This window comes from Vulpes vulpes, chromosome 11 (genome assembly GCF_048418805.1).
Source record: "Vulpes vulpes isolate BD-2025 chromosome 11, VulVul3, whole genome shotgun sequence".
Classification (NCBI taxonomy): Eukaryota; Metazoa; Chordata; class Mammalia; order Carnivora; family Canidae; genus Vulpes; species Vulpes vulpes.
In genome coordinates this window covers 96,277,727-96,292,279 of record NC_132790.1, presented here as the reverse complement: position 1 = coordinate 96,292,279, position 14,553 = coordinate 96,277,727, and the positions used below count along the sequence as shown (strand labels likewise).

Here is a 14,553-nt window from a genome sequence, read left to right as displayed (position 1 = left end):
GGCCCAGGGCGCGATCCTGGAGACCTGAGATCAAATCCCACGTCGGGCTCCTGGTGCATGGAGCCTGCTTCTCCCTCTGCCTGTGTCTCTGCCCCTCTCTCTCTCTCTCTCTCTCTCTGTGTGTGTGTGTGTGTGTGACTATCATAAATAAATAAAAATTTAAAAAATAAAAAATAAAAAAAATAAAAACTTGTCTACCTAAAAACCATATAAACTACATCCTGTGTGGACTGTTTAGGTCAAGATGTGCTAGGCACCACATGCTATCAAAATAAAGGGAGAAACAGTGTTATGTGCAGCACACACCTGGTACAGTGTACCTGTCATTGAAACTTTTGAGTTTTGGAAAGAACAGGGGGAAAGAAATATATACCTGAACATCATCTCAAACATCTTGATTTCTAGAAGATCATAATTAAACATTGTAAGAAATAATACCTTTTTTGCCAAAATAGCAAGTGGTTTATTTCCTGCTAAGTCAGAGAACCAACTATGAATTGCACTCTGGGATCGAGCAGTAACCAGCCAATAATTATCTTTAGCATTAACTTGTGGTTTCTTCTTTCCGGTGTCCTGGAAAGTGTTAAGCTTTAGCTTCTCAGCTAATATGCTGCTGAAATAAGCTCCAATCTGTGGAAACGAAAGAAAAAGTTTGAAGACAGTAAGTGTGTTAGTAATGTATAGTAGTATTTTATTTTTGTTTTAGGAGCATATCTTCAAACGGCCCATCAGAAAATAAAACGGCAATTTAAGTCCTTGAAGTCAAGAGTTGTGATTTACTTTATACTGACGTAATGCAAAAACTCCCACAGCACCTTTGTTAACAAGTGGTTCAAGGAAAAAAGAAGAGCCTTTGAAAATCTCTAGTAAGATGAAATTAATTACATCCTGAATAAATTTCAAGAGAATGGGTTCTGCTTTAATCTTCAGTGCGTACTTCTTTTTCAGACTACACACACATTTGGAGACAGTGTGTTTCCTGAGACGTGTTGCATGCAAGAGCAGAAAGTCTAGTAGTCACACAGTAATCATTCTTTTTCTGGTTTCATCTTAATAGCATATATTTTTGAACAGGAAAACTTTGTGTTTACGTTCAGCGCTTCTCAAAAAAAAAAAAAAAAAAAAAAAGAGTCCAGGAAATTTTATTTAAATGGAAAATTACAAAGGGTTCAATTAAATTAAGAATTCACCATTTTTGACCAGGCTGCCAATTTCAAGAGTACAAATGTTTCAAGAGAAAGCTAGTGTTACCTGCTCTGAATGGAAGAAAGTAGCAAAGGCAGTTCCTGTGAATGAGACTGTGGCATTTTTGCATTACCCAAACTAAAAGAGGACAAAAGAGAAAGAAAGGCACAAGAAGGAAAGGGATAAATACCTAAAAATTAAGTGAATCCACAGGAAACTTGTTAGAATTTCCAAGAATCCCCTGGGAATTCTTTAATAATATGACACAAGCAACAAATAAGGTTAGCAGACAGTGGCAACCATGATTAAAATAAAATACCTACCTTGGTGAAGCAAAATAAGAATCACTACCTTAGTTAATGCTCATGAGTCAATAAACAATTAGTATGTAGGTTGGAACACAGTTGTAAACAATTAGTCAAGGTTATCTACCAAGGTGAAAAGCTGGTACATGTTTCTCTTAATCTGAATTGGCATTCCTTGACCCTTATGATTTATGGACAATAAAAAGGTCTCTTTTGTTGTGTTAATATAATATGGTAATAAAAAATTAATTAGAAAAAAGATTTGATTTTTTTTTAAACAAACTTCATGGTATTTTTTTTTATGCAATTGTGTGCTGAATGTTTAAACAGGAAACAAATTAAATGCAAAAATTTAGCAAAACCAGTTGTTTAGGAACAAGCTGCCAACAGACGCAAATTGCTTAAATTTCTCAATCAGTATTTGGTCTTTATATCAAGAATTTAAAACCCCTATTTACACTGGTTCTTTAAATTTAAAAAGTCCCTTTATTTGCAATTCTGTATAAGGGTTTTAATCATAATAAATAAAAGCATAAATTTTTTTTAAAAAAAACTAGCCAGCAATCTGTTCTACAATTATAATTTATGTATTTAATAACAATGGAATATGTGACTATATGTGCGTTTTACATCCTAACCAACCTTGTGAACCACTGCAGACTATATAAACTAAGTTAAAATTCCCTCAAGAGGAAGAAAAATTAAAAAAATCTAAACGTGGCCATGCACTTAATTTTATATTCACACTATTCCAATCCTAAAGAAGGAGCATCATTCCCAAGTCCCAATGCCTACTTGCAAGTAACCACAGTGGTTAGTTTTTTATGTCTTTCCAGTGTTCTTCAGAAGAATACACATGAACAAACACGAATACATTATTTTCTCTTTTTTACATGAATACCTCTCTACGTACATTTAATAAATATCTGAGACCCTTCCACATCTGTGTATGGGGAACTTCTCATTCACTTTAACAAATAATGTACAGCGTGGCTGTACACATTGTATTTAATCAAGCACCTGCTAACGTACATTCGGAGTATTTTCCCAAACTTTGGCTATTACAAATCACTTTAAAATGAATAGCCTTTCCTATTTGTTATCTCATACATGTACAGCTACAGATTTCAGATAAATTGCCAGAATTCAGATTGTACGATTCTGTAATTTTAATCAGCATTGTTAAATTGCCCTCCATAAGCTTTGTACCAATTTGCACCCCCTCAGACAAGGTAGGAGAAAGAAAGTGTAATTTAAAACTTGTTTCCATCCCTCCAAAGCCATCTTGAAAGTAATTCATTTTATAAGAAAATGAAAAAAAAGTTTAGGGACTACACTACAGATCATGTATTCCATATTTATAAGCTCAAATTCCCTTCAGAAGGTTTGAATCCTTGAGTAAATCTCACAGGAAGGGTTGATAGCAAAAGCTGTAACGGGTCTTATTTCCACTTATTCAGTTATTAAAATTGAAATAAAACTTGATACAACAGAACAATTTGGCAGTTTTTATCAAGAAACACACAGCATTCATACTTCCTTACGGGAAATCGTGGTCCTCCAAAATGGATCTTGAAGCCCTAATCCTCAATGTGATTGTATTTGGAGATAAGGCCTTTAAAGAGGTTATGGTCAAATGAAGTCATAAGGGTGGGGCTTAATCCAATGGTGTCCTTATAGGAAGAAATACCTAATACCTTAATACTATAAGGACTGGTGTCCTTATAGGAAGAAATACCTAATACTAGCACACACAGAAAAGACCATGTGAGGACACAGTGAGAGAAAAGCCTTGTGTAAGACAAGGAAGAGAGGCCTCAGAAGAAACCAGACCTGTTGACACCTTGACCCTGGGCCACCTTGATCCTGGCCTCCTCAACCATGAAAAAATAATTTTTTTCTCAGAAAATCAAATTTCTGTTGTTTAAGCCACCCAGTTTGTGGTATTCTGTTATGGAGGCCCAAACAGACTAATACACCTTCTAACCCAAGTAAATATGCTTCTGGAAACTTTTCCCAAAGAACAAAAGCTGGGAGCACCTGGGTGGCTCAGTTGGTTAAGCATCTGCCTTTGGCTCAAGGCATGATCCTGGGGTCCTGGGATCAAGTCCCATGTTGGCCTCCCTGCGAAAAGCCTGCTTCTCCCTCTGCCTGTGACTCTGCCTCTCTGTCTCTCATAAATAAATAGACGAAATCTCAAAAACATATATATATAGATAGATAGATTCACACATATATAATATATATATTTTATATATACATATAATCTATATATAATTGTGGTTGTGATATTAAAAAGTATATGAAGACTGGAAAAAGACAAAACTAAAAATATTGTGTTTGGTTGATGGGACTATCTGTAGAAAAAGCTTCTGTTTTCTTTCACGTTGTTTACATATTTCAGTTAATTAGCAAATTGAAAAGTACACATGTGTTTATGTGTACGTGCGCACACACAGATCTTAAAGAATACACAAACCTTTAACAGTGGTTATCTCTCTGGTGAAGGGGAAGTAAGTTTATTGGTATGTTTGATTTCATTCACATGTATAATGCTTTCAATTTAATAAAAGTATTTCAATATTCAGAAAATAAAAATTCAAAAAGGATGAGAAAAATCAAACCTTAAAAGAATACAAACAGAAAACAAATGACTCTTCCTATATATGCTACTAAAATAACCACGCAGAAAAAGAATTTAATTCAAGAAATTTTTTGACACAACATTCTGACTATACCCTTAATGAAAATTAGTCTAAGGACCAAAAGTATAATAGGAAAATTATAAATTTTACATAGTAATTTTGTTGTCGGAGTAGCATCAGAATAGTTTAGTTTACCCTGGAACTTTCTTACGTGCATTGTAAAACAGAGTAAATAAATATACTGAATTTACTAAAAGCCAGGGTTCTCACTTTGGGAGAAAGGAGATACAAAGATGGAACAGAAAAGAGGAAAAACCCTGTGGTACTGGGTAAGAACTGGTAGATGGATGCAAGGAAGGAAAAAAGAAAAAGGAGAGAAGACAAAAGAAGAAACAGATATCTATGGTGTTTCCCATCTCTGTCCACTGAAAAGACCTAGGAGTTAGGATACTCTAGTAGCAACAAGCATGCCAAGCATCCGGATCTGAGCTGGGGCACAGAAAGAACACGTATCTGCACATGTTACTGCATCAAAGGTGAAGAGTGCTCAAAGAATGTTGGGGATGTCAAAAGCACCCAAGAAACAGGTTAAAGGCGCCCCCTGGCCAAGTGAAAGACAACTTAATCATCAAAAAGATGAGACATCAAATTTTAAAGAGTCCTGGAGTTCAAAGTGATATTCCATCCAATGGGATGTCAGGGCATGTGCCTGGCTCAGTGGGTGGAGCATCCAACTCCTGATCCCAGAGGTCATGAGTTCAAGCCCCATGTCATATGAGGAGATTACTTTTAAAAAAAGAAAAACGGAAGTATCTGGGGTACCTGGCTGGCTCAGTCAGCAAAGCATGCAACTCTTAATCTCAGAATAGTGAGTTCAAGCCCCACATTGGGTGTGGAGCCTACTTAAAACAATAAAATGATTAAAAATACGAATTTTAAAATGGGGTGTCCTTTCCTTTTATAAAATAACGCCAACTAATAAATGTATAAGAAAAAGACAACTGGAAAACCAGCATTTTGCAACCACCAGCAAAATAACTCATTCAGCAAGCCTTATCAATTGATGATACAATCACAAGATAAAATTGTACTGAAGAATAGCATATTCATTTGGTCTCAAGGTATCACCCTCCAGAGATTACTACAAGGAAAAAATAACTACTTTTACAACGTAAAGTAACAGCAGACACCACCTTCAATGACCACCTTAGTATGACCAATAGTAGGGCAAACTGGCACTGCGTGTCTTCTGATGTGCAATGTAGGCTTCTTGCCAAAAATATTTAACCTGAATCTTGTCATGAAAAACCAATCATACAAATCTAGATGTAGGACTAGAATATAAGACAAATTATCTGGACAGCAACTCCAAAAGCCCCTTTCCTCCCAAAAAAAAAAAAAAAAAAAAAGAGAGAGAAGGTGGAGAGCAGTACTACACTGGATTACAATAGACCAAAGAGACATGGCAACCAAATGCAATGCATGAGCCCTACTTAGGTCCTAGGGCAGGACCTTGTATCAGATATTCTGGGAAATTCTGAGTATGAATGATGATTTAAATAAGACTAATTTATCGACATTAACTATTCAGGGTGTCACACACACTTTTTCAGAAGTTTTAGGAAAATAGACAATCTGCATTACCTTTGATGGGTTAATTACAATATTTCTGGCTGAGCCATGTTCATCTCCAGTAAAGGCTGGCTGATTGTTGAAGCCTTGCTTTACATTCACAGCAGTAAGTTCATCCTGTTCAAGAAAAGGTATCAATTAATCAGAAGGACATAAAAGCTCCAACTTTACCCAGCATACTGCAGCCTGAGTACTGACTGTGTAAAAGAAAACCGTTGAGGACGCCTGGGTGGCTCAGCTGTTGAACGTCTGCCTTTGGTTCAGGGCGTGATCCCAGGTCTGGGGATCGAGTCCTGCATTGGGCTCCCTCCATCTATGTCTCTGCCTCTCTGTGTCTCTCATGAATAAATAAATAAAATCTTAAAAAAAAAAAAAAAAAAGTTGAATGTACATCAAAGAGAGACCAGAAATTGAAGATTGAAAACCAATACACAAAAGTACAGAGAGAGATAAAATAAATGTGGCAAAATATTAACAACTGTTAACTCGGGATAACGTGGGCGGGCATTCGTTAGACCATTTTCTTGAATTTTTCTATAAATTTAAAAATTTTAACTAATAGGTTGGGAAAAGAAAAAATGAGCAAAAATCCCCCCCCCCCACACACACACACACACGCAGAAACAAAGTCATAGAAAAATGTATACTAGAATTGCTTCCAAAGGCCCCATAGTTGGGCTCTCCCTACCTTGCCAGACCCTATACACATCCCTGTTTTATGTATGTTCAAGAAAAATGGCACATTCCACTTACCTAAGACCCTGTAGCAAGTTAAAGATAGAAATGAAGAGTTCATAATAGGCATAAGCTTTGTGATAACCATAATACCATGACCAGCAGCATCTGAAGGGAAGATTAGGGCTTGCAAAATCCTTTCGTGCATCTTGGCTCACTTGATCTTTAACCAAATTCTAAGGTAAATGGTAGGCATGTACCATGTAGCTCATTTACAGACGAGAAGAATGAGGCTCACACTAAGCGAACACAGTAACTGGACAGAGCCAACACTGAAATGCTGTCTTCTCAAACCAAGACTAGAAAGAGAAATTTCCATGACTCCATGCCACTGAAGTACAAATGCCATATGAAAATGTGGTCTATAAATACAGAACTCCTTAAAAACATCTCCTACTGGATAGATATAGGAAAACTTTTCTCCCCAGGGTCACAACACATCAGAAATAGTCCAAGGCTTTAAAAAAGAAAAAGAAGACGACAATGACGACGACGACGACCTTGCTCTGCCCAAATCATTGAGCTACGGAACTACATCGGAGTTCCTAAAATATAGGCTTAAAAGAATAAAAGGGAAAGGCTTGAGTAAATAAAGCTGCCTCCTGTTCCTCCTCACTGCAAGCCAAGAAAAGGTCTAAGTAACCGTTGGGGTGATGCTAGCCATAGCACAAGAATGAGAATGCATATTTCATCTTCGTAAGAAATTGCTTCAAGCGTAAAATGAAGAAAAAAAGAAAACCAACTGATCAAAATCACTGCTGTGATTAAGTAGGAAGCCTTAGGACAAAATAGTTTATGACATATAAGCACCTGAAAGGTCGGCCTGGCTGAGAGCCGAGGTCTCCTGGAGACGTGCCACGTAACTTTACTTAATTGTGTGTGTACTCTACCTAACATCTTGGCAAGCCACAGTTTTGGCAAGCTTTCAAAAGACCCCGCTACAGGAAGTTTAGCTCTATGATAATCGAGTCTCCTCCAAGCACGAAGGTCATTGAAATTGTGACCCGCACAGAAAATGAGTTACATACACATATCAACACATCTCAAACTGCTCCCACGTTTTCAAATAATTACTTGAAAATCTAGGGCAAAACTACATAATGCATATATTTTAAGCCAGAAAGGTGTCAATCAACTTAAATAAAGCGAGTATGCTAACAAAAATGTCTGTAGTCTTGGGAGTCTAAGAAAGAAAGGGGATAAATGGGATCAGAAGGGGAATGGGATGAGAAAATTGAATTTTTATCTTGTGATTTACCATCAGAGTATTACAAGAAACATTAATTGAGTAACAACATATGTTTTACTAAAAATACGCTCTGGCTTAATCAAGAGGAAATGTGTGAGGCTCTCAGGAGCAGTTAGTTCCATTTCGTGCTGCTGCACTTTCTACTCCAAAGGTACTCCAAGGCTCCACGTATTTGACTGTGAACCAATAGTCTGGAAAGATACGCCCTGCAGACATATGCACACATGCATTCAGACACACTCCTTGGAAGTAAAGGAAGCTGGAACCACGCGGTTCCTTGTCTGTCGACCACATCGGGTTTTCCTCACACACTAAGATCCACACAGGTACTGCTGGAAGGAAGCCCTGAGTTGTGAGAACTTTTTATCTCGCATTCTAAATTGCACAAAAATACATCCAGAATCCGACCCTCTTCTCACCACCACCAATGCAGCCTCCCCGTCATCTCATGCTCGGACACCGCGATGGCTCCTAACTGGCTTTCTTGCTTCTATGAGTGTCCCCCCCAACCACCCCCTGAAAGCTACTTTCAACACAGCAGTCACAGAGAGCTTCTTAAAACTTAAGCAAGATCATGTTACTCCTGCTCAAAACCTGCATTAACTCCCCAACTCAGGGTAAAAGCAAAGGCCTTATGATGCCCTACAAGTTCCTGTGTGATGATCTGGCCCCTCTTACCTTTCTGACCTCATTCCTAACCACACTTGCCTTAGCTGACCCTACTCCAGCCACACTGGTCTCCTTGCAGTTCCTCAATCAAGCATGCCTGCTGGATGGTCCCAAGCCTCGGGGTCTTTGTCCTATCTGTTCCCTCAGCCTGGATGGCTTTCCTTTGGTATCCACGGCCAACTACATAAGCACCTGAAGACTTTGCTCAAATTTCATATTCTCAATGAGAAATCTGAGGATGCTATTTAAAAATGGAACTGCTCACTCCGTTCTCTTCGCCTCCAGCATTCCTAACCTTCCAATAATCTGTAGCACTTATCACCTAAAATGCCCTATAATTTACTTACAACGTGTACTGTCTGTTTCCCTCACCGGAAGGTAAGGCCCATGAAACCAAGGATCTTTATTTTGTTCACTGATGCACGCCAAGCACAGAGAGCACACATCAGGTATTCAATAAATATTTGTTGAAAGAATAAATAAGTGTGGGGCACCTGGCTGGCTCAGTCAGTAGAGCGTGTGACTCTTGATCTCAGGGTCCTGAATTCAAGCCCCATGTTAGGCATGGAGCCTACTTGAAAAAAAGGAAGGAAGGAAGGAAGGAAGGAAGGAAGGAAGGAAGGAAGGAAGGAAGGAAGGAAGGAAGGAAGGAAGGAGAGAGAAAGAAAGAAAGAAACAATGAATAAGTGAATGATAACCTGTTTTGAACAATTAACATAAGCATATTCTGAATCACTCTCCCTTAACTTTGGGGTCTGTAATCCCATCTGTATTTATGACAGATCCTCCTAATCACCCAGAGCAGCAGTGGCTCTCACCCCATCAAACTCAATGAACCACCCTGAAAATAAAATATTTTATAATAACTTTCCCTGAGTCTGAAATGAAATTCATCAACAGTAATTTTCCGATACCAATACTTAAAAATATTTTAAGTCAATATAATACCCTCCCTCTAAAATTTTTTTCTAAAGTAAGTCATAACGACATAGGCGCTTGAATATGCTCAAGCATACGACACTAGACCTTCACTTACTCAAAGCTCATTCCACTGGCCAGCAGCCAGCAACAGCGCGTAATAACTGAGGATTTGTGAAAAATGCAAAATCTCTATCAATCAATCAATCAAAAAGCAAACAGGCAAGCAACCAAAATCTCCATCACAAATCCCCCAATCACAATCTGCAGCTACAAATTCCCAGGTAATTCAGGGGCGCTTTAAACTTTGAGAAGGGAGGCCCTCGGAGACACGAAGAACTGTTGTGTTTGTTCCTAGAATCACCACAATGAAGTGCCTACAAATGGAGGCATCATGTGTGTTCTATTGCCAGTTCCAACGGCCAGAACTGCACAATACAATTCTTCTGAAATGGTGAAAACTCTTAGTAAAGTTTCAAACTAAAACGAAATCTCCAAATACACTAACACACAAGTTATATCACTCAGAAACTCAGTGTACATCAATGTGTATTAAAATCCTGCAAAAAGAAAACAAAACCTTTGAGATCCTATGTAAACAGATGCCCACCTGGAATAGAAAGGGAAAAAGAACAAGATTCAGATAGTCCAGTGGCACATTTGACCGCCCGGGGGGATGCATCTTCCGCTGGAGCCCAGCTGTCCGCAGAGTACAGCCTGCACACCTGGCCCTGCCCGCTAAGGGATCGTGGCACCCCAACCACAGCAACAGCCTACGCTGCCCCCAGAGATTTCCACAAGGCTCCCCGGGGACCAAAGACAGAGAGGGCTGCTCCTACCCCTCAGAGGCCTGCTTCTGCAAAGGGGACTCAGGTCCCCTTTGTGGGTTTTGGGTTTAAGAAACACTGAGTTTCATTCACATCGTGAAGCGTCAGCAAGAGCCCTGTCCCCGCTGCTGCGGCAAAACACGATGGAAGAAAGTGCAGGTCCAGCGGTCTACACACACACACACACACACACACACACACACACACACACACCTGCCCTGCCTTTAGGGCTGGGACACGTGGCTACAGGTGGTGGCAATGCTGGAGGAGGACTACATGGAAATGCACGCAAGAGGGAGAGAGAGAGCAGTGGGCGAAGAGTCCAGGGTCTGCAATCAGACCGTCCAGATGTGAACCTCCGGCTGCTTGGAAGAGTGGCTCTCGGGGGCCTTTGGAACTGAAGCTGTCCTTCAGTTTCCTCCACTGCCAGAGAGCTCCCACGACTGTCTCCACATGCCCGTTGAGGAAATAAAGCGGAGAGGTTAACTAGCCCAAGGTCACACCGTTGGTAAAGAACTCCAAAGAACCTCCGGTCTCTAACCACCACACTATGTGAAGACAGCCAGCAATTAGTACCGCTGCTATTGTTTTTGTCTTGTTTCTGATACAGCAAAGTGATAACCTGAAGCTCCAGTAAGCACTCGGGTGTACAAAGAGTCCATTCCAGAAACTAAAAAAGACCCTGGCCTTAGGAGGGGGTTCTTAACGTGTCTGCATGCATCAGAATCCCCTGGAGGGTTTGTTAAAATGCAGCTTCCTGGGCCCCACCCCCAGATTTTCTAATCCAGTTAAGTCTGGGGTGGGGCCTGAAAATGTGAATTTCTAACAACCTACCAAGTATGCAGCTCTAGGGACCACACACTGAGAACCAGTGACAAAAGATCTGGAGTTTGTGGCTTTCTAGAAAACCAGGGCTTCCAAGCCCAGCATCAATGCTGCACTCACCATCAGGAGAAAGCTGTGTGTCCAAAAAAAGACGGGTCAGAATTCTCTGCCACAAATGCAGAGGCACAAATACAAAGCTACACACACACACACACACACACACACACACACATCCTGGAAGGAAACCAGTGTATGAAAGTTTTCTCTTTCACTCCTTCGGCATTTCACAGACCCACAATGAATAAAAACATCAAGGCCACCACGTAGTCAATTATATCAGGAAGCCAACAGCCAAAACAGAAGCTTGGAAGTCACTTTTATTTGAGGTTTACTGATACAGAGCTTTAGGAGGTCAGCTTCCTAGAGAACGAAGGCAAAGAGAGTAAAAGCCCAAAGCATCACAACCAAAATATGTTCCCTGGTGGTTTATTTCCAAACGTTTCCGAAAAGGGTGAAAGTCAATGGCAAGAATTTCAAAAAACGAGTTAAAAGTAAGATTCAGGTTCCAGGGTGTTCACTTTCGTTTAGCCTGCATTTCTCAAACTCTGCTAATGCGCCCACAGACCCCTTTTATTTTTTTTTTATATATTTTTTAAGAATTTTTTAAATTTTTATTTATTTATGATAGTCACAGAGAGAGAGAGAGAGAGAGAGAGAGAGAGGCAGAGACACAGGCAGAGGGAGAAGCAGGCTCCATGCAGGGAGCCCGACGTGGGATTCGATCCTGGGTCTCCAGGATCGCGCCCTGGGCCAAAGGCAGGCGCTAAACTGCTGCGCCACCCAGGGGTCCCCCACAGACCCCTTTTAAAGGGAAAATATTCTCTCTGGCCTGAGGATGTCTGTCTGTAGACCCCAACTTGGGGGAAACAGGCTAAGATGTGGATACTTAATGGCATTAGGCAGCAATAAGAGAGGCAGACAAACGTAATGTGTGTTACATGGACTCAACACACTTTTATGACACTTTGTTCTGAAGGCCTTTGCCAAATCTAATCAGGCAAAAAAAAAATAGAAGGGCGAGAGTCCAGATTTTGGAATGGCATGCCTCTAAAATCCCCAAGCCAGAATCTGTATAGGACACAAATAGCTTCCTCTTGCACTAGACTTGAACCTCTTCAAAGATCTCTCTAAATAAGAGGATCACCACCAAAATTCTAACAATGGTTCCTATTGAGATTTAGGCTTGTTCTGCGGCCCATAGTCCATCATTGTTACAAAAGAACCTTCAGCAGCTACTATGCCTATTTGCAAAGGTAAATTCACAGTCCTTGCCTGGTGGCCCTGGGCAGCAGCACACCAGGCCTGGGTGCATATGGATTTCAACAGAATTGTCCCAAGGGAACCTCAACATGGAGAGAGAAGGACTCTCACCCCTCTTTATCATTGGTTTCTACTAAAATAATAAGCCTTAAAGCAATGTTCAGGAGACAGGCACCTACAGACATTCAGAATCCTAGAAATTGTTCCATGTTCATACAGAAGGCCAGGTTCACTCTGCATTTCTGTATTCCACAGCGACACCAAAACTGGATCTTCAGGGCCTTGGGTGAACTCCAAATACATCCATAAATCTCACACATTTACCTTGAACTTCATAGGATAATCTTATTTTTTGGATCACTTTCAAAGCAATCTTTTAATTTCAATAAAATGTTTCACCGGAAAGTAGAAACATTTTGATACTCGCCTGGAAGCTGGTTAAGCTCTTTCTCACTCAAGGCAAAAATACATAAAAGAGGCGCCTGGGTGGCTCAGTTGGTTGAGCAACCAACCGACTCTTAGTTTCAGCTCAGGTCATGATCTCGGGGTCGTGATGTCGAGCCCCACGTCAGGCTCCATGCTCAGCACGGAGTCTGCCTGAGATTCTCTCTCTCCCCCCCTCTACCCCTCCCCCTCTCACGCTCTCTAAATTAACAAATGAATAAATCATGAAATCTTAGAAAGTTAGGAAAGGAGGTAATCATAAAATCTTAGAAAGGAAGGAAGACAAGTAGCTAGGTAGGTAGATCGGTCGGTCAATTGGGACAATTTCCAATGACCGTTGCAAGAGCAGATAATAAATGCAGGCAAACACATACACCGATGCACACAGACATGCAAGCACACACATGCGTAACCTCCTCCAGACTTCGCCTCTAACCCACAGAACCTGTGCAGGCATGCCCTATCTCTCTAGTCACTCGTGTCTAACACACTAACTCACTGACTGTTCAACAAATTGGACAGAAATGTCCACCAGGACTATGATAATGCCACAGAAGTAGAAAAATGTCCCTCTGTGTGCTCGTCAGGCAGACTGGGTGAGCGAGGGTCTTAACCAAACAAACAAAAGAAAAAAAAATACAGCCTGATAACTATTTTTCCTAGCCTTGCCCAGCCCTCCCTGGAAAGCTGGAAAGAGCATTTTCCGAGACCCCTGAGGATGTCTGCACATCCCAGTTTGAGAAATGGAGCTGTGATAATCCCCACGCGTGGATACAGTGAATGGTCTTTAGGTAACACCTAGAGGTGGCGGGTATAAATGACCCAGAAGATGGGGGAATAATCTTTCCGAGTCCCTAACCAATTCTATCCACACTCCTCTCAAAACCGGTCTCACGTTCATCCCTTTAAAATACAACTGTCGCCTCTCTAACCCATGGCTGCCATCACAGTGGGCCCTAGGCACTGCTCCTTGTGTGGTTCCTCTCCTCTGTTAGATTTTTACCTGAATCCATCCTGCCCACAGGCCCTGATGAATCTTCCTCCAACGAGTGTTCTTTTCTGCCCTCCCCTGTTCACAAGCCTCAGAAGGTCTTCTACTTTTTTCCTTCTTTTCCCCAGAAGGGGCTAAAGAATGGAAGCACCTAACGCCACCCCCCTCCAAGCCCTCAGTGATACCTGTGGGCCTTCTCTCCACCTAACTGTGGCTCCAAACCCAAGCACCGTTACCTCAGAGAGGCATTAAATGCCTTGAACAATCAAGCTCCACCTCCCAGTCTCACTTCTTTCCTCAGCGTTAAAATCACAGATGTGAGTTTGAATGCAGAGCCCTTACTGGTGATTGGGAACAAGGTACCTGACCTCTCTGTACCTCAGTTGCTTCGTTTGAAATGAGGCAAGAATAACTCAGAGGCTTGAGGTTATGTAAGATAAAATGTACAAAGAGGTTAGCACGGTGCCTGGCCCATATTAAGTGCTCTATAAACGGTGGCCATGGTTATAAAAACTTAGAGCTATATTTTATTTTTATATTTTAACTCATTTAATCTACTTGACTATTATATTCTTTCCCACATAAATCATCTTTTCAGCCTCCAAGTCTTACATAATGCCTTTCCCATCCCCTGGAGTACATTATCATGAAATCTTTTGCCTTCTTCAAACCACAACTCAGGACTCCCTTTCATTCAATCAACAAATAAATAAGTATACAGCACTGTGCTACGTACTGGGGATTCCACAGTGAGCACATTACAAGCGATAAATGCCCCCAAGGAGAAGCACCACCTGCTCAGGATGCA

At 40.8% G+C, this 14,553-nt stretch overlaps 1 protein-coding gene across 8 annotated transcripts in view; it reads right to left on the bottom strand.

Moving 5' to 3' along the window:
• Window positions 1-14,553, bottom strand: part of MED12L (mediator complex subunit 12L) — a 323,809-nt gene that overhangs the window by 287,450 nt on the left and 21,806 nt on the right. For all 8 annotated transcript variants that reach the window (XM_072727143.1, XM_072727148.1, XM_026015744.2 and 5 more), the window contains 2 exons: window positions 5,780-5,884; window positions 439-630 (listed from right to left, as the gene is read on the bottom strand). In XM_072727143.1, coding sequence (XP_072583244.1) covers window positions 439-630; window positions 5,780-5,884 — 297 coding nt within the window. The remainder of the gene's footprint in view (window positions 1-438; window positions 631-5,779; window positions 5,885-14,553) is intronic.